The 21,330-nt window shown below is 27.7% G+C and overlaps 1 protein-coding gene across 1 annotated transcript in view; it reads left to right on the top strand.

Annotated features, from left to right (window-relative positions):
- The first annotated feature begins 339 nt into the window (after window positions 1–339).
- LOC107443282 (uncharacterized) overlaps window positions 340–21,330 on the top strand; it is a 57,450-nt gene continuing 36,459 nt past the window's right edge. The window contains exons 1-9 of the mRNA XM_087162186.1: window positions 340–606; window positions 1,927–2,097; window positions 3,958–4,163; window positions 6,941–7,180; window positions 12,039–12,222; window positions 15,029–15,159; window positions 16,486–16,635; window positions 18,213–18,345; window positions 18,774–18,929. Coding sequence (XP_087018312.1) covers window positions 1,962–2,097; window positions 3,958–4,163; window positions 6,941–7,180; window positions 12,039–12,222; window positions 15,029–15,159; window positions 16,486–16,635; window positions 18,213–18,345; window positions 18,774–18,929 — 1,336 coding nt within the window. The 5' untranslated portion in view covers window positions 340–606; window positions 1,927–1,961. The remainder of the gene's footprint in view (window positions 607–1,926; window positions 2,098–3,957; window positions 4,164–6,940; window positions 7,181–12,038; window positions 12,223–15,028; window positions 15,160–16,485; window positions 16,636–18,212; window positions 18,346–18,773; window positions 18,930–21,330) is intronic.

Below are 21,330 nucleotides of genomic sequence, written 5' to 3'. Positions count from 1 at the left end.
TAAGTATTACAGTTTTTAACCAATTGGAACGTCCTAAACCTACACAGGGGAACATCGGCAGAGGCGACGTTTAATATTTATTAAAATAAAGAGATCTTTCAATTAGTATTATCGATCGGAGATTAAAAATTTAGTATGCCAATTATTCTAAGTAGATAAAACCTCGTTGTTTCACGTGATATCGTTTTTAATTTAACCATTACAAAATATTCCATATAGATAAAATCCGTGTTTTGTTAGTTCCAAATTCCATGCCGTAGTTTTTTAAATAAATATTAAAATATAATTTGTCTTTTTTCTACATTGATAAATTGATCACTGTCCATTTAAATTTGTAGATGAAAGATGTTCGTGTTGAAGCATCCAATGACATAGTTAGTTAATCGAATGTGGAGAATTCTTTAGCAATACGGAGAAAGTAAGCGAATAGTAATTTCTCGATCACAAACGTGCATGACCTTGTTAAATTTAAACAAGTGCTTTGGCACGTGTGATTTTTAATCAGTTTTACGTGCATTTAAGTGGCAATAAAATTATTTATTGAACTCATGTAACGAAAGGATGAAACTGCATTTTACGTTAGTTCAAACAGAAAAACAATTGTTGGCAAGTATATCTTAAATTTACTTTAGGCGTTTGAAATGTAATGTTGTTTCAAATTGTTTATAAGATTTTTATCAAGTATATATACAGGGCGAGTGAAAAAAATTGTAATCTATTTTAATTAAAGTGAAACTGTTATAATTGATCCTGATGTTGAAAACAAATGCTTTGCATACATTTAATTTATATATTCAATTTCTAAGTAAAAATCGTTTAGATGCCAACTTAAAAAAAATTAATTAAACTTTGGAAAATATTAACAATTTGAAACTTTTCTTCAAAGAAAATTTTTTTTTCTCTTGTCAAAATTATGATAGACTATCGAGATTTTTTCCATAAGTGCAATAATATTTTTATAGTATTTACGATAAAAATGATAAAATATTTCGTTGTAATAATGCATACAATATTTACAATTTATATTCATAATTTAACACACGAAAACACTCATTAGATTTTAAAATGATGTTCATATAGATTATTTAAAGTTTAAGAAACAGTCTATAATTGCAGTAAATAATTGAGTAATAACATTTTAACAAATAAAAATCTCAAAACCTTTTCATTTCAAATTAATAAAAACGTTATTGAATCAATTTCAATTAAAACTTTATGGACACTCTTAATTTTTGCGATATGAATTGTTAATAAATTTATACTTTTGTGCATTATTTAATTCCAATTTTGGTTCGCATTTTGCATAATTTTAACTTGAACTAATTTTAACTTTAATTATAATTTTAATAATATCTACTTATACTAATAATATAGGAACCATAAAAAATTGAATACAGTTGGCTTTGTTATAAATTGTTCAAAAAATAATAATAATAGGATTTTCCAACATTTAAGGGGGGATGGAGACTCGCCAAAAGTTCTAACTATACCCTGGAAGGAGTTAAATATACCTGTTTATTACATGATTCAATTAAATATTTTCATGTTTCAAATTTGCCTGAAATTTTTATGTACAATATGTTATTTAAAGTATTAAAACTAACCAAGCAGACACAGCAGATTCTATTTTTATTGCAAGCATTTTAGAATTCATAATTTAATTTCAATTCATTGTTCAGTTAAACAATTGACCATAGTTCAATTTTTTCCGGCAAAAAAATTGCCTTTGATTATTTTTAATTGAAATTTACAATACGTTTTCTTAATAAAGATTTACATATTCAAGGAAACCGACTTTTCTAATGTAGACCGATTTTTTAATGCAATTTAGAAGGATTTTAAAATTTTAAATTGAAACTAAGATTACATTTACGGTGTGAAGTATCTAACCGTATTTAGTTGAAACATATATACTTTTTCCGACAGTTTCTTCAATATTCATTATCTCCGATTACTCAACTATGACTCATAATGACACAAGCTTCAACTTATCTACAAAAATAGAACTGGATTTCAGAGTAAGCCAGCTGAGTAACAAAGATATTAAGAGGTCTCCGTTGCAGTTCGTAAAAATTAAACCACACAGTGAGAATAAAGGTATTTCTTTATTTGAACATTTCTTTTATTTTTAATACTCCTCCTTAATATGATTTTTTTCATCTATTTTACGCAATATTTCAATACAAACAAGAGCAATGGAGTAAAAAATAAAATAAAAGTGATGATTTTAGAAACCTAGGCACGTGTCGGTGACATACAAAACTGAATTCAGCACAGCGGCTAAGAATTTTAAGGGGATACAGGTCACACGGTATGAAGGAATAATTGCACATCGTAAGAATTGATAGTAATAATTGATAGTTAAGTCCGAAAATGTCATTGTACATTGATAGGGATGTTCACATATTATATTAGAATTTTATCAGACATTATAAAACAATATTTTATCGTTAATTTTACCAAAATCACTACTAAATCAATTCGGTTAAATTACCGAGCATAGAGCCAGAAGCACAGTAAATTTTACCATATTCTGGTAGTTTTGACCATACCTTTTTTCTCCGTGCAAGCATCCCTTTCAAATGAGCAAATATTAATTTTTGATCTATTTGTAAGATCAGGGGCTAAAACTAAACTTTGCATCTAGGTTTTCAATTTTGAGATCCTAGCACAGATATTTCTAAAATTATAGGAGTGACAGGCAAGCACAAACATTATCTCTTATTATCATAGACAAATAAAAATTCGTCATTTCAATAAATCTGTATTATAAATGCAGTTAAAAAATATATTATATGTCTGGAACACTCAGAACAATAATAAAGTAATGGATTCGTGACATTGCTATTCCACTGCGAATTTTTGTGACATGACTTAGACTTAATAAAACCTGTGTAATCAGTAGACACTCGGATTACTAGTATCAAGGTTTTGTTGATGTATATGCCTATAAACGTCATTCTTCAAACGTCTAAACATGGTTTTTCGAAGCTCTTTCGCCAAGGGCAATAAAAAAGCCACAGTTTAAGTAACTGTACTCTCGAGAAAAAATAAACACATATTTCTAAACTTTCTGCTTGAAAGTTGCCAGTATAGGTGCAGTGTTAATAATTATCAAATACATCAATATAATGCTTTGTATATTTGTTACCAGAACTGTAAAAATTTCCGGATTAAACTACAGTCTAAAGTACCGGCAATTTGGGTACACCATCCGTAAAATCCATTTTCACCGTAAAATATTATACCGTAATTTTTGCAGTAATATTTGTATAATGAAAGTGATCCAGTGATTTTACGATAATTGTTACTAAAAATCAGTACTGGTATTTTATCGTATAATCTATAGATACCGTAAAATCCCTTTTTAGAGTAAAATTCCTTTATACCCCTTTATACCCCAATTTTTACAGTAATGTTTATTTAATTAAAGTGATTCAGTGATTTTACGGTAAATATTAAAGTTAAAATAGATGTATAAAGTTTTTTTTCCTTAACAAATGCAGGTAAAAATTTATTTTACGATAAAAAATACCAGCACTCGGAGTGACCTAATCAAAAATAAAAAATATTAGTAATAAACATAAAAACTCGCTGGGAATTTCGGGTTTTATTTTCTCCAAGCAAACAATAAACCAAATTGCGCCAGGTATAAAAAAATAATCGAGGGCCTAAAACATAACAAGTGAACTAAATATTGTAAAAAAATTTGTTTTTAGATATCAGTTTTTCTGGAAACTAGAGAAAAATAACTTAACGATTCTAAAGCATGAGCTCATAAGATGAAATTCAAGCTAATAAAAAAAAACTGACCTTTTCTGAACTCTTATATTTCACTGGCTTCCCTCTTGTGCCATCTTCTTTAATAAAATGCCAATATTTTTTTTCAATACTAATTGTTTTCTATTTTTAACAATTTCATTTTAAAAACTACTTGCAATCTCCTCCTTGTTATAGGAAAATGTCGTGCCATACCAAGTCGTCATATAATAGTGATTTTAGGATTTTTCAGTTTTATCATCATTAACTGCCAAAGAATAAACTTAAGTATGGCTTTAGTTGCTATGGCAAATCAAACAGCAGCATCTATTTTTCCTACAATAAACAGTTCAGCATATATGAATTTCAGTCGAAGATATGATTTCACGGAAGATAATTTTCAGGTAAAAAATTCTTTCCTCCTTGCTTCTTTAAATTGTCTTCATGGTGTGTATATATATATAAATATATATATATATATATATATATATATATATATTTTTTACCAAATATATATATATATATATATATATATATATATATATATATATATATATATATATATATATATATATATATATATATATATATATATATATATATATATATATATATATATATATATATATATATATATATATATATATATATATATATATATATATTTTTTACCAAATATATATATATATATATATATATATATATATATATATATATATATATATATATATATATATATATATATATATATATATATATATATATATATATATATATATATATATATATATATATATATATATATATATATATATATATATATATATTTTTACCAAAGGTTAAACTTTTCTAATTTATTTATTGAGCTACGAATATTTTTTAGATATTTTATACTTTTCAAAATCTACAAAAATTATAACTTGTTTGACACGATAACATATTTTTTTTTCGATATATTATAGTTTGTTTTTTCAATTGAAATGTTCCGTTTTCGACATCTTAGCATCACGTGTTAATTGCACTGAAATAACATCATGCGTGTATCGAGAATTGACAACGAATTTATCAAATGTTAATTCCATCATTTCATTAAATTACCTTATCTTAATTATTTAAGAATAATCCTTGTCGAGAATTATGCTCCTTGTAAGTAAAGTCGGCGTTTCTAGGCAATATTTTCTAGAGAAAGATGTGATAGACAGCATCGCCACTCTTTTTATTCACACGTCAGTTAAGATGTATCTGAAGCTCATTGTAGTTCCTTTGATCATAGTAGTTGATTTCGTTTGTTATTCACCATTTTTCAACTCGGTAATAATTTGATTCGTTTTTACAAAATGGTGTTAAATTCACTGTATTTTGGGCTCTGCACTGATATCTGAATAAGGAATTTGATCAGCTCAGTGCTGTCTGATGATGCACAGAACGCAGGATGATGAATAGTACTCGTATGCAGACAATACAGACTGGAGACAGTAAAGGATGGTTATCTACAATATCTACAGCTACTTAAAAGCGTTAGTATCATCTGAACTGAACACTATTTTAGCTGCTAGAATTGCTTTTCACCACAAAATAATAATGCTAAAATATTTATAAGGCAACTTTAACAACTTCTGTAAGCATACTTCAGTAACATATGAGTATCAGTTTTAAAGTAGTAACCAGAGTATCAACGGTTTGTTTCTTATTCCAATTTCTTACTGAAACGTACTGGCGCCGAGATCAAGCGAGATTTGTGGATGCCATGGTAACAAAAATGGTAAAAGTGGAGTGAATGAGAAATTTAAATAAATATTCTACTTACAAAGATTATAATATAACCGAAATATACAGTTCCGTAAAGATCATCAAAAATATATATTTTTAGAATTTTGACGATAACTGAGACATAAACTTATACACGTTGAAAAAACTCGTTATCGAAATCTGAAGCATCAAAACCAGTTTAATTGCCGCAGTAGGCGGAGAAAATTTTAGAGGTGAATATTAGAGAGTGAATATTAGAGCTTCCGTACGTGAGATTTGAAGTAATTGCACATTCGCACTTTAAAAGCATTTTTCTGGTGAAATACGCATGCGCCCGTGATAAAATATCTAACTAGCGTGAATAAAAATTAGAGATTCTGCAGAAACATATAACTTAAAAACGTAAACGTAGTGGGATATCATCGTAACGTCATCCACAAAATCAAAACAATAATTTACAATGGACGGGAGTGTTAAGGAAGTTAAACGTCTTCCAACTAAATTGTATAATTACAGTAAGTATATTCAAATAACTTAAAAAAGTTTAGTTTCCTATAGATCATTTTATTTAAACAACCATAACTTTAAATTAAAACCAATAAAACATTTTTTTATTAAATCAACCAATCGTTGTAAAATCACACGATTCATATTAACATTTTGTGATAATGAATCTACCATCTTCATTTTTATTGCGTTTTTCTTGATCAATATGCAACATACTCATGTAATTATTTCGCTTAAGCAGCAAACAGTATTAACAACTAAGAACAATGTGCTTGTAGTTTTGTAAAACTACACCAATAAAATTTTAATATAAGTGGAATAAAGAACATGCGGATGCGTAATTGCTACAAATCTTGCATACGGTAGCGAACAAAACCTGACAAATTTGCAGAATCTTCTTATTCAAAGCATTTTTGAGCTTTGACGCAATTCGTCAGATTTAGATGCTTTGGGCAACCGCTTTTCAGAATTTTGATTGGTCAAGTTTCAATTTTTTTGTAGAATGTTAGTTTGGGACAGCTTACACGTTTGTTCTCTTCATTCTGGGCAATGATTTTGAAATTATGTTTTGAGAGAGGTCTTCGTGAAACACCCAGCATGTAAAGAAGTATTATTCACAATGGTTTTGAAATCACGAGACTTAGTTAGGAATCCTTTGCAGGCTTTCCGTTTCGATAAGTTGAAAAAAGATAATAGTAAATATATTACACAATAGCTTCATAGACAATAGCTTACACACACACGCACACACACCACACACACATATATATATATATATATATATATATATATATATATATATATATATATATATATATATATATATATATATATATATATATAATAAATGCAACTTTAAAAATGTTTGGTTATTAGGAAAAAACAATGCAAAGAAACCTAAATATAATATTTTAATTATTCTCAGGTTATAGGAAACCAAGTCTTGTGGGATGCAGAAACTCAGGGCCATATCATGAGCGCCAGCTTCTTAGGATTTGTGTTAACAAACATACCTGGTGGGCGATTGTCTGAAACTGTTGGAGCAAAGGAAATCCTCTTATTTAGCTTAGGATGTGCTTCAATAAGCAATATACTGTCACCACTGGCATCGACTTGGGGTGCTTACGTTCTTCTGGGAATGCAACTTGTCAAAGGCTTAGCACACGTAAATTCTAATCAAACTTTTTAGTTTAAATCTCTACACAGTCAAATTTATTCTGTCTCTGTATTCCATGATGTTTACACTTGAAGAGCTTTGTAGCAGAGCATGATAAGTGATATATTAAGAAATCCATATTCCAAGTTTTACAACATGTTATGCTCGGCTGTGTTGAAAATTATTTTATTCGGACATAAGACGGTTATAGATGGTAAATTTAGGTTCCGTTATTGCCTTTTTATACGTTTATTCACTCTTTAAACTAGTGGATCATTATATCCTCTTTGAATTTTTCAGAAACTGATTTTGTCACTAAGCTTTTCAAATGTATTACTTACATATAAAACATTCCCGATAAGACCAGTTTATCAGCTCTGGAGGTTAAGTGTTCAAAGTTTAAAGATCATAATGCGGTCAACATTTTGCAGCAAACATCTTCATTTCTCAAACAAGCTGGTATCCATTAATCTAAAGCTAATTAAGCCCAATCGCAGTCTCGCTCAGTGACAGCTTAGTAACTTAACAACAAAACCATCCTGGTTCATTTTTGGGTTTAGTTAGTGTTATTTGGGGGTACTTCAGAACATAAAGATTCATATTAAATTCTCAATTTATGAAATTTATTTACTTTCATAGTTTGCACTAATATTGAGATATGCGCGTGGAAAAATATATAGTAATGAAGTGTAGTTATTTGTGTCGCTACGCTACCGTCTTTCAGAAAGCTGAGTGGAGAAAATGGTTTAATAAAAAGAAGGCCATGACGTTTCCTGATGCGGTAGTATGCATTAATAAAGAGGTGCGTCGTAGAATATAAGTCGTAGAATATAACTTTTCAGTCATGTCATCTAGATTAAGAGATGGAGAAAACTAAAGCTTGTCGTAACGAAAGACGATAAATGGAGCAGTGAGATGTGTGATGCTGCCATCTATATCTAAATCGCGTATCGCTTAGAGCAGGGTTTCTTAACCTGTGGTTCATGGACCCCTTAGGGGTCCATCGGTCATATTTTGGGGGTTCGTCAACTACTCCTAATTTTTAAAACGTTTTGATCAATAATATTTAAATAACATAGATTTTTTTTTTGTTGTTGCTAAAAAGTGAAAATTTATACGCATTTGAAACTAGGTGATCGAGATACCCCAAATTCAGTGCGGACTGCACACAGCCCTCTAATATCCCTGTCATATTTATATCATCCTCCACTAACCGGCTTTAAGTTTGCACCATCAGGGGCACCCCCCTGAGGACGTCTGCTGTGCTATTTTTATAATCCCCTATCAAGCTACGTACATTTGACACCTTGTCCAGGTTACTAGATCTAGAATTTTTTGCTAAGAAGAAATTTGCCAGTTTTTGAAATCTGGAACATTAACCAAACTTGGATTTGGTATTCCACGAAAACCTCTGGTTGAGGCATCTCTCACAGTTGCATATCGTATTGCAAAAAGCAAGAAACCGCATAGTATTGGAGAGACGTTAATTAAGCCATGTGCGCTGGAAATGGTTGAATTAGTTTGTGAACTGGAACAGAGAAAAAAACTTGAGGCTATTCCATTGTCAAATGATGTGATACATTCAAGAATAGTCAAAATTTCTTGCAATATCTTGAAACAGATCATCGTTGAATTGAAAGCATCGTCATTTTTCTTTAGTATACAACTGGATGAAACTACACGCATCTTGAATTGTAGTCAACTTCTTGTTTTTGTTCGTTATTTATCTCTTGATACTATCAAAGAGGAATTCTTATTTTGTGAGTCGCTTTTGCAAACTACAAAGGCAGTTGATGTCTTAATAATGTTAAATGTTTTCTTTACTAAACACGACTTCGACTGGAAAGAAAAACTTCATTCACTTTGTACAGATGGAGCACCTGCGATGCTTGGCAATAAATCTGGTTTTGCCCTGTTGGTTAAAAAAGAGTCTCCTAATGATCTTGTTACTCATTCATACCTTCCAACTTTCAATCCCTTCAAGGATGATTTTCCCCAGTGGTAGTAAATTTAAATTTGAAATGCAATTTTAGGCAGTAACATTCGCTGCATTTTGAACAAGCTTATGCGGATTACAACAATAGTATTGCATATTAATTTATATATGTATAATTTTCTTAAAAATAGTGGTAGATTAAAAATATTAAAAATTAGGTTTATAAATGCAAGGAATACATAGAAAGCATATATTTTACTACCATTTCAAATATAGATATAAAATTTTACACCAAATGCGTAAAAGTTCGCACGTATGCTAATTTTTTTTCCTTTTTTTTTACATAGACATGCACTGGCTACAAAAACTCTTTAAACCAGCTTAAGAGAAGTATTATCAATAGTTATCAAAACTGTGAATTTTATTAGAAGTACAGCTTCTAATCATCGTACAGCGTCTAATCATGGAAGTGCGCTGACTGTCATGAGAGCAGGTTTTGAAACAAATATTTATGAAGACAGAAGTATCACTTTTTCTAGAAGAAAAAAATAACCTACTCTTCGAATATTCAGGAATGAGATTTTTCCGCTTTTTAGCGGATTTCCGCTTTTTTCACTTTTATCTCTTAAATTTCAGCTTTTTTTATCAAAAATTCAGATTTTCTAAAAAATTTCATTTTTTTTTATAAGTATTCCGCTTTTTCAGAAAATTCACCGATTTTCGAAGAGAAACAGAAAATTCAAACTACATAGCTACTAATCCTTTCTCATTTTTACTTATTTTCTCCCCTTTTACACGCAGCAGATAAGATTTTCCGAATTTTTTACCCGCCCTCCAGATTGATCCGATTTTCATAGCTGCTTCTGACAAGCCTTTTAGAGGTCCCAAGCCTGGAATCTGCTAATATCTCGATTCTTATTCACACGATTTTAATATCAAACATAGCTTTTCATATTTGCGTGTTGCGATTCTTATTCACGCGATTTGAATATTGTACGTTGCGATTCTTATTTACGAGATTTAAAAATCCGATATTGTGATTCGTATTTGCGTCTTTTTAAAAACCTATGTAGCGATTCGTATTCACGCAAGTTTAAAATTCAATGTGTTGATTTGCTCATGCGGTTTATAATATCAAACATTGATTTTCGTATTTATACGTGATTTTAAAATAAGGCATTGGGATTCGCATTCACGCATTCTAAAAGTTATGCATCATAATTCTTATTTATGCAATCTAAAAATTACGCATCATGATTCGTATTTACGCTATCTAAAAATTATGAATCGTGATTTGTATTTACGCGTTTTAAAAATTCTATATCCCAGTTTGTATTTTCTCATTTTCAAAATCGTATATCTAGTTTCATATTCGTGTGATTTCAAATTCCATAATTGTTATTCATATTCACGCAATTTTAAGATCAACTATCGCGATTCTTGAAAGAAGTAAATTTTTTTTAAAATTAGTTACTATAAAGGTGACTGTTTTTCTAATGACGATTATTAGTATATGTAAGTGTTACAACATCAGAGAAACTGGAAGGGAATATATTCAAAACTTACATTCTGTGCTTGCAATGAAGAAAAAATAGGATTTGTCACAAGATGTTTGAAGATGGACTAACGACTAAATATAGCAATCATAAAAGATATAGTAAACAAAAGCAATCACTTAAAAAGGGATTTAATTAAAAAAAAAATTTGGGGCAAAAAGAGTTAATTAACTCATCATCAAAATTTTATTTATAATTGCTGTTATTTATGCTATAAAATGCAAAATTCTTATCAAATAAAAAACAATTATCTAAACAGTTGCTGATTGTCATGTAATTTTTCAAACTAAAATAGCAATTTTTGTATGTTAAGGAGTTACTATATATTTCTACTTCACTGTTATTGATATGTTTCAGAGGGCTGTAGTTAGATTAGACTATAATATGAACATAATGATTCGGTCCATTGTTAAAGTTTTTTTTTCCCAATATAATTTAAAAAGTAATATTACTGATATATTTGCTATAAATCACATAACAGTATTTATTAAAAGAAATGAAATATTAATGTATATTCTCAGTAGTTTTAATTTGCTAAACCAGGTAGTTTTTCAAGTAGTAATTGTCTCTTATGTGAACTGAGGAAAAATATAATTTCCAGCTTTATTTTTTCAATTGGTAATTTTTTTTTTCACTAAATGTTAAGTATCAATGTAATCGTTTTTGTAATAATAGATTAGTACTCAATTGTATGTCTACACATTATTTATTAACTGAAACTGTCTGGAATTTATTATTAAAGGGTTGCGCTTGCGTAAAATTTACTATCGTGGAAATTCAGCTTTTTTGCGTTTTGGCTAATCTCATCCCTGATAATATTTCAACAAAAAAAAGTATTTTACATATAAATTGGCTTACCTGGCAGATATTTTTAACCGCATGAACAATATAAGTCTTTTAATTCAAGGGCCTGATATCACCATTATGGATGCCATTTCCCTTTATTCCCTTCTAATAATTGATGTTTTTTGCAATTATTTTTTTCACAGGGGGGTGGTCCGTGACTTCTTAAAAAATTTTAAAAGGGGTCCATTGTACCAAAAAGGTTAAGAAACACTGGCTTAGAGAGTTGTGTTTTTCTGTAGTTTAGGTTTACCAATTGCGGAAGAGAATCTAGCAATGTCGATGATAGACAAAACCATTAATTTACTTGTCAACACAGTGGTGAGTTATCTGTCGCGACTGAAGGTAATCACCCAACCTCGATAGACTTGTTTATTTTATGAAGCGCTGGGTCGTTTATCGTCACAACATATCTTATTTTTAAAAAAAACTCTGACTAATTGCATGAATGTTTAGAAACTAAGTAATAAATAATACTTTGCATGAAAAATATTATTAAAAAAATAATTTAAAAAATTTATTAATCTTTTAGGGCTTTATTCAACCAGCAGTTAGCTGCATAATGGCACAATGGTTTCCTATACCCGAGAAAGCCTTTCTCTCAAGTGTATCCATGTCAGGATATCCAGCTGGGGCAATTATTGGAGGTTTTCTATCTGGTGCCTTATGTGATAGTAATTATTTTGGTGGTTGGCCTTCAGTATTTTATCTCTTTGGTTAGTGTAAATTTAGACATATTTATTTTTTCGTAACGTTGATACTTTGAATTTTTACAGAGTATAATTCCTTAAATTATTAAATTACATTCTCATTTACTTTTTCAACTGAAAATTAATGATTTCGTAAAATTTGTAAAGTCAAATTATTTGAGTTTACCAATATTTATCGTACCAACATTGTCTAATTTGATTTTCTTTTTGGTGCACTAATAGGAATTTTAGAACGCTTTGAACCATAATAATGATTCTATGTAATCATAATAATTTCGATCCAATCAATTTAACTCATATTATCGTGCAAGTTATTCCTTTCTAAATTTTATTGTATGAAAATATAGTTCCATCAACTTAGATTAAACTTCAGTCAAAATATAGTTCCATTTAACACAACATTGAGGTACTGATATTCTGATTTTACGTAGCACCAGTTTTACTGAAATTTTGAGAACTATTAAAAGTATGAGTGAATTTTTAAGTTAAATAAGTTTAATTAGCCAAGCTGTTAAATTTAACAGATCTGCAGAAAAATTTGGAATTTAATTTCATTTCAGTTCACAGAACCGAAAAGAAACCTTATTTTATACCACAACACGTTAGTAATTTTTAAATTTCATTGTCGTATCTATTTTTTTGTCTTATTACATGTCTATTTATAAAAAATGCATTTTTCATTAAAATTTTCAATTAAAAATGAAAATGTAAAATTTTTGAATCGGAATTTTTAAAATTTCTCAAAATATATACGGCAAATTCAATAGAAAAATGCAACTAATGCAAGTGACATTGCGAATGTTACAACAAAACGTAATTTTCAGAAGCAAATAATATTAACCTCTATTTAAGCTTGTGTATTTTCAAGAACATCTCTAAATTTTGGAGAAAAAAAAAACAGAACATATGCCAGGCTGAAATTTTAAGGCATCAATGTTATTTTATCAATATTATCTAAACTAATATATACTATCGTTATTGTTCTATATCATCATGTGCAATTTTAGTTATAAAATTCTTAGTCGAACTTTATTAATTTGTCGGATATATTTGCAAAATTACAAAATCTCTGTTAAATAAGCTCAATGGAGAGAACAATATACATGCATCATGCGCTATAAAATTTTTAATCCGAGTATATTAAATTATCAGATATATTTGTTAAATTACAAAATTTCTGTTAAACAAGCTCAATGGAGAGAACAATATACATGCATCATGCGCTATAAAATTTTTAATCCGAGTATATTAAATTATCAGATATATTTGTTAAATTACAAAATCTCTGTTAAATAAGCTCAATGGAGAGAACAATATACATGCATCATGCGCTATAAAATTTTTAATCCGAGTATATTAAATTATCAGATATATTTGTTAAATTACAAAATTTCTGTTAAACAAGCTCAATGGGAAAAAATATATACATGCTTCATGTGCAATAATTTTTATGAAATTATTAGTCGACATTTATTAATTTGTCGGATAGATTTATTAAATTTTAAAATCTCTGTTAAATAAACTCAATTGAGAAAAAAATATGCATGCATCATGTGTAATATTAGTTATAAAATTTATAGTCGAACTATATTAATTTGTCAGGTATCTTGGTTAAATTACAAAATCTCTGTTAAATAAGCTCAATGGAGAAAAAAATATGCATGCATCATGTGCAATATTAGTTATAAAATTCATGGTCGAACTTTATTAATTTTCCGGATGGATTTTTTAAATTACAAATCTCTGTTAAATAAGCTCAGTAGAGAAAAAAATATACATGCATCCTGTGCAATATTAATTATAAAATTCATGGTCGAACTTTATTAATTTATCGGGTAGATTTGTTAAATTACAAATCTCTGTTCAATAAACTCAATGGAGAAAAAAAAATTACTTGCATCATGTGCAATATTAGTTACAAAATTCGTGATCGAACTTTATTAATTTATCAGGTAGATTTGTTAAATTACAAATCTCTGTTAAATAAGCTCAGTAGAGAAAAAAATATACATGCATCCTGTGCAATATTAATTATAAAATTCATGGTCGAACTTTATTAATTTATCGGATAGATTTGTTAAATTACAAATCTCTGTTCAATAAACTCAATGGAGAAAAAAAATTACTTGCATCATGTGCAATATTAGTTACAAAATTCGTGATCGAACTTTATTAATTTATCAGATAGATTTGTTAAATTACAAATCTCTGTTAAATAAGCTCCATAGAGAAAAAAATCAATCCTAGGAATAATCATAATTTAATAACAAATGAGTTTACAATTTTTTGCAAGTATATAGAATCCAGTATTATTTACTCGCTAAAGATTTGATCGTGCAAGTCCAACAATTTATGAATTTGTTAATTTATGTTCCAACACGCGCCCCGGTTTCTATGGAGTTCGAATCAGGTGGTTTTGCTGGAAAAACGAAATAGAATTGGGCGTGTGTTCACAAAACCTGTCAAATATTTCCAAGTGCAATTTATTTTTCTGTATTCATCTTGAAAAGTATGATAGCCAATAATAAGTTCTTCTTAGAGATGTTGACTGAAATACTACCCTTGTTCGCCCAGTATGTTAGAATAAACATGTTGGTCCGTGTTAGTGTTTGCCTCAATAAACGAACACAATTCAAAATAATACAAACAGCCCCAAACCACCACAAACCCACCTCCAGCTGTAGATATATCGCTCAATTCTCTAGGGATGATATTTTTTCTGACCGATGAGCTTTTTTTTTTAAATAGATTTTTCACATGTTTCTTAACTTTCTGTCATACAATATTTTAACTTACATATTTTTCCCTACAGGATTTTGTGGTATGATCTTGACGTTGTTTATTTATACTTATTTATCTAATTCACCAGAAGAGGATAAATCTATTCTGATCTCAGAATTGAAATACATAATCAGTTATAGAGAATCAACACCTACAGAAAAAGTAAGACATCATAAGCTGTATAAATCAAGATAAACAATAACACAGTTTCATTTTTTCAAAATATCTACTTTTCAGAGAATTTAAGGCAATAAATATCTGTCATCTACATTTAATTAATTTTTATTTAAGAAAAAATATCAGTATTAAGAAGACGTATTTAATTAAATTAAGAAGAGAATCGTCAGTTTTGTTAATTTAATATGTCATTGACATTCAAATTAAATAAGTCACATTTTTTACTTCAAGAAAATTGCAAAATATTTGCAATACATAATTTTTATAATGTTATTCAAACCTCCATATAAATTTTTCCAAATAAAATAACAATTTATAATTCATGGTAAATGCTTTTTATTAACTACATTAAATATAATATTTCAAAAATTGAATGAATAGTGTATTATCTATATTTTTTGACGTAAATCTAAAAGTTTTTTAATTTATCTAAAAGGGATATTTATAATGAAAGAAATTTTACTGAAGTGAGTAGACCGTTTACTGAATTAGATAAATTTTGTATAGTATATTTATTTTATTTTCTGAAATAGATTGCAATTTATTTATTAAATTCTATTACTTCTTAAGCAGAAGAAAATTTCTAAAACACTAATTCTTTTGCAAATAATTTTTTACATATTACTTAATTACGTTTTACACATTATTTAATTTAAGCAAAAAATATATTTAATTGTTACGTATCAAAAATTATGTAAAAATTGCAAAACAGTCACAAAATTTAAGAGTAAAAAAGAAAATTATTAATAATAATCATGAAGCAGGACTAGTAACAGAAATAATAATTTCTTATTGAATAAGTAAGATTTTATATTTATTTGTGAAACAGAATTGTAAACTAGGCACCAACAAACTCATCAAATAATTATAAGCAGGCACAACCACGGAATCCTCTTTTTTTGATAAATTATTGTAAGTATAAATAAATATAAGAACTCTATCTGACGTGACATTTTATGTACCCATAGTTTTACTCTACATACTGGAAACAACCGATTAAAACTGGATGCTTTTTAATGGCTAAGAAAACAAAATCAATTATAAAAGATATAGACTCGTATCCGTCGTCTGTTTCAGAATATTACTTCAATTTATACGTTTCGTTGGAGGTTTACAAAAATCTCTTAAACAATATTAAAATGTGCTTGGTGCTCTCTAATAAGTCTTATTAAAATCAAAATCAGCCATTTTTTATAACATTTGGTCAGATTAAAAATCTGTTGAGTTAATTACTTTTAATATAAAAGATATAATCAAATAAACTGTTTTTAAAGAAAACATGTATTGAAACTTAATATTTCACACTTAAAGGACTCAATTATCCCTTGGAAAAGGATATTCTCAAGTTCAACTACATGGGCCGTTTTTGTGGGTATGTTTGGGCAATATTGGCTGATGTTCTACTTTTTGTCTGTTCATCCTATTTATATTGGAGCTATAATGCAATACACAAATACCGAGGTATTGTATTCAGAATAATAAAAACATGTAAAAAACTGTTTTTCATTAAAACGTTAATACTGCAATTTTGTTTTATCAAAATTGCTTTCTATGTTATTTTTCTATTACGTATGTTTTTTTAGTTAAAAATCTTAGTAATTTACAAATTTGCTTTAAATTTTTATTTAAATTTAATTGCATTGAGTCTTTTGTGCTTGTTATAAGTTCTGAAAGTATTGGTTATTCTATACCTAATCATTTAATTTCATCTATTTCTTGCTAAACCTATTCTATAGATATTTGTTTGTCATTTTAATAAAGGTTAGACCAGTAGAAGTTAAATGTTACTTTAAATGTTAAAAGGAATAAAAACAAACGTGTTGAAATAGATAAAAATAATCACACGAAAAAATACTTACAACTGTAATTTCTAACTTAATTACTTCTATAAATCTTGTGAAGTAAATTTCGCTCTTTTTAAACATAAGTATTTTTACTATTCACTATTTTACTATTTACTATTCACATTTTTACTATGTTTGCATCAAAATTAATTATGAAATTAAGGTAGTTTCAGGAAAGACTCAAACACATTGAGTCTTTTTCACTTGTTACAAGTACTAAACGTATTTGGTATTCCATGCCTACTTTTTAATGTTAGTTATTTGCTTCTATACCCATTTTAATAGTTTTTTTAAGTTAATTCTAAAATAGGTATGACGAGCTAAAGCTTTAAATGTTAAAAGCAATAAAGACAAACTTGTTAAAATCAATAAAATTAATCACATTAAGAAACACTAACACCGGTAACTTTTCACCTAAATATTTACATAAATCTTATTTTTATTTTGCTTAAATTGCGAATTTTGCGAATTTGCTTAAGAAACAGGGTTTAAGGAATTTACCTACGCTTGATGCAAAGTAGTTTGGTAGTTAACTGTAAAATGCTCAAAAAAAAATTTTTTTTCTAATTCCTTGTGCGGAATTTTCTTTCATTCTGACGGTGGAATTTTCTTAATGAAAGCAACGTGATTCAGCCTTGTACTTTAAGCATCTTTTTGTTTTGGATAATGGGAAGATGAAAAATTTACTATAGATTTACTATATTTTTCAGATCAATTTCTTGTAGACCTTTTGTTGCCTAAACTAAAAGAATTTGCTTAAGAAAGAAGGTTTAAGGAATTTACATACACTTCAGGCAAAATATTTTTGTAGTTAAATGCAAAGTTTTCAACAAAAAAAAATTTTTTTCTTCTAATTCCTCGTGAAGAATGTTTTTTTCATTCTGACGGTGAAGTTTTTAAATAAACCCGACATCCTTAAACTCTAAACCTTTGGTATTTTTTTTATCTAAATAATCAGCTAAGGATTAAGAATTTCATAGGTATTTAAGGACGTCTAAATTAAGGAACATTTCGAAGAAGGAGTTAAATACAATTTAAGTTGTAACCTAGCACAGAAAACCTTTATACTAGGTGGAGGATGCATTGAACCATATTAAATAGGTACGTGCTTCACCTACTATTTTCGGGAGTTATTATATCACTTCTGAAAGTTAAAAAAATCTTGCAAATCTTACGAATATTTGATTTTCACAGAGTGGATACCTCAACTCATTGCCATATATAGGACAGGTCATAATAATTTGGGTATCAAGTTACGCATCAGATTGGTCTGTGAAAAGAAACTATGCAACTGTTTGCACCGTTCGTAAAATCTGCAACAGTCTAAGTAAGTCCATTCAAAACGATTTATTCACAGATATCTCATAATTTTTTTATTTAAGAAACTGCGTATGAAAAGAAACTAAATAAATTGTACTACCGTAACCGAATTTCGAAGTGGAATCAGGAACAATAGTATAAAACATGATTGTGTTTCGTCAAATTCCATAAATTTCAGTCTAATTGGTTCTTCGAATTTTTTTAGAGTTAATACTTATAAAAAATATGCTTCAAGCATTGAGTCAATTCAAAAATTTCCATTGTTTTGAACAATACAATCTAATAGTTCCTGATGTATAAGAAATTTAATTTTGAAGCCATAGAAAAAAAATGTTTACTACAATTATGTCATGAATTATATTTAACAGTCAATAAGTCTATTGTTTTATTATCAATTCCTAAGAAAATTATTGTTTATTAGTTAATTTATTTTAGGCTGCGTAGGATTTGCACTGTGCATGATTGGCTTGACTATTGCTCAATATAATTCAAAGTGGGATGTGATACTTATTATTATTGCTATAAGTGCTTCAGGATTTGGATATCCCGGTAGCTGTATTGTTCCCTTAGATATGAGCTACAATTTTGCAGGTGAGAAAATTTCTCAATTTATTGAATTTAATCAATTTATAGAAAAATTTCCCTAAATATATTAAAGAACATTTTTAATAATTTGCTTCTCGTTATTATTTATAACATGATTTGCTTCATTTCACGTTAGAATATAATATATTATAAATTACTCTTACTAATTTAAAAGGTTACAGGTTAACTGTATAACTTTGTTCCGTTTTACAACTATGATGCCCAAAATATCACAAAGTTATATATAAAAATTTCGAAATGAGTTTTTATACATCATTTTTAAAAACACAGTTTTCCGAGTTTGAGAAATGATGCATAAATACTTATTTCGAAGTAGTTATAAAGTAGCTGCAAATATAATTCATGTATTAAATTCACTCGGCAAATTCTGTTCATATGTAAACATGGTTCTCTGCGAAAGATCACTTTAATTTAAAATACTTTTCTATTTAATCAGTAACCTTACTTTCCCTTAAAAAATTAAAACTGAAATATTATTTTAAAAACTATATAAAAAAAAAGTACATTATTTTGAATAATAAAGTCCTAGGTTCCTATATCACTGTTATCCTGCGTCACCTGCGTTTATTTATAAGAAATATTAAGTGATTCGTTTGTCTTCGAAATGACGCATTTGGCGAAATTTCTCCTATCGTTTACAATTTATTAAATTGAAACTTACATTTTTCTTTTACTTTACAGATATTTATTTCTTAAATTGCCTTGAAATTGACAAAGAAATTGTTCTCTTTAATGAGAACCTGTGTATAGTGTCGTTAATAACTTTTAATATAGTAATCGGATCTTCACAACTTCACATACTAAAACTAAATTACTTAAAAGGATTAAATAGTTTAAAGAGTTCAAGGTGGTGACCTCAAATATGCTAATTCATTAGTGCAGACGATAGTTAAAGTTCTAAAATTAACTACAAAAATGCACTTTCTCTGAATAAATGATGTTTGATCTTTTGATAAATGATCTTTTTTATGGATTCGGATTCTTTACCCTCAAAATATGAGGGTTTCAACAATCTGAAAGATATGGTACTAGTTTTTAATTAGAAAAGGGATCCAAAGTTTGAATCCCTTTAAGTTAACTTTACTTTTTGCGTATTTACTTTTTTCGTAATACCTCATGAATTTTTCAAGAACAATTATTTCAAACAAATACAAAAAAAATAATATTTAATAAATATTTATAATTATTATTTTATTTAAAAATTCATCAAAAATTTTTTAAATTTTATGTTTTTTTACATCATTATAAAGAATGTAATTTAATAAGACATAGTATAAAATTTGAACGAAATCATTCTAATAGTTCCCAAAAAATAAAATTTTTATATGTTTTATCCACAAAAATTCAATTTTTCAAGAGCTATTTTACCAATTTCATTCAAAACCAAATTATATTTTGCCTCATAACAATGCATTGTTTAAAATGATGTAAAAATTTACATACCTTACATTTTAACTTTCTTTTAAATAAAATTAAAATAAAAAGGATTAATGAAGAAAATCTTTTGTAAACCTGAAAGCTCCTCAAGCTTTAATTTATCAAAAAACTAAATTTAACTTAATTTTCTTTAGATTACCATAAAAAGAGCAATTAAATATATTTATCATTAAATGTTGGAGAATACGGTGGTATATTTATAAATTAACAAATGAATTCCTCTTTCAGTGATTTACTTTTAAATTTTGAATGAGATTGTTATCTTGAACAGAACTGTCATGATTTTTGCTTCTTATTTTAACAAAAATATTTATAAAAAAAAACATAATAGAAATGGATAATAGGAATAATAATATAGTTTTAAATAGTTCTGGATAACTTCGAAAATATATTGAATGTCACTGTAGTTAAAACTATTTTTTTATTTACATTCAGATACAAACTTGCGTACAGTCAAAATAAAATATAATAATACAAGTCCATTAAATAAGAGCAACAAAAAAACATTTACTGGTAAATGTTTCTACACGTTTAATTAACTTTATGATAATTTCCTGACATTATTTATTAATAATGAATCCCTCTTCTAGTTTTTTTTTGTTCAATAGTAATGCTCCAATAACAAATAAATATGGTTTTAGACCTATAACTTTTCATGTCACATACAGAAATATTATTAACTTACGATATTATTACTAAATGCACTTGCGAGACGGTTATTTTTATAGTCACTCTTGTACTTTCTGAGACGGCGTGACTTGATTCAACAAACAAAGCATCCAAACATCTGCTTTTAAACAAGCAATATTATTACACTCACGTTGTTTTCTGAAAAAAAGTTTTAATGACATTTTTACTGAACAAAACATAAAAATATTCAAGACCCAAAACTTTACATTTTTTAAAGCTAGTATTTAAAAAAAAAGAAAATATTTTTCATTAAAGGTAT

Source organism: Parasteatoda tepidariorum, chromosome 4 (assembly GCF_982258835.1).
Source record: "Parasteatoda tepidariorum strain Cologne lab strain chromosome 4, Ptep-v5.0, whole genome shotgun sequence".
Taxonomy (NCBI): domain Eukaryota; kingdom Metazoa; phylum Arthropoda; class Arachnida; order Araneae; family Theridiidae; genus Parasteatoda; species Parasteatoda tepidariorum.
The sequence above is the reverse complement of the archived record's forward strand: the minus strand, read 5'-3'. Positions and strand labels throughout refer to the sequence as shown.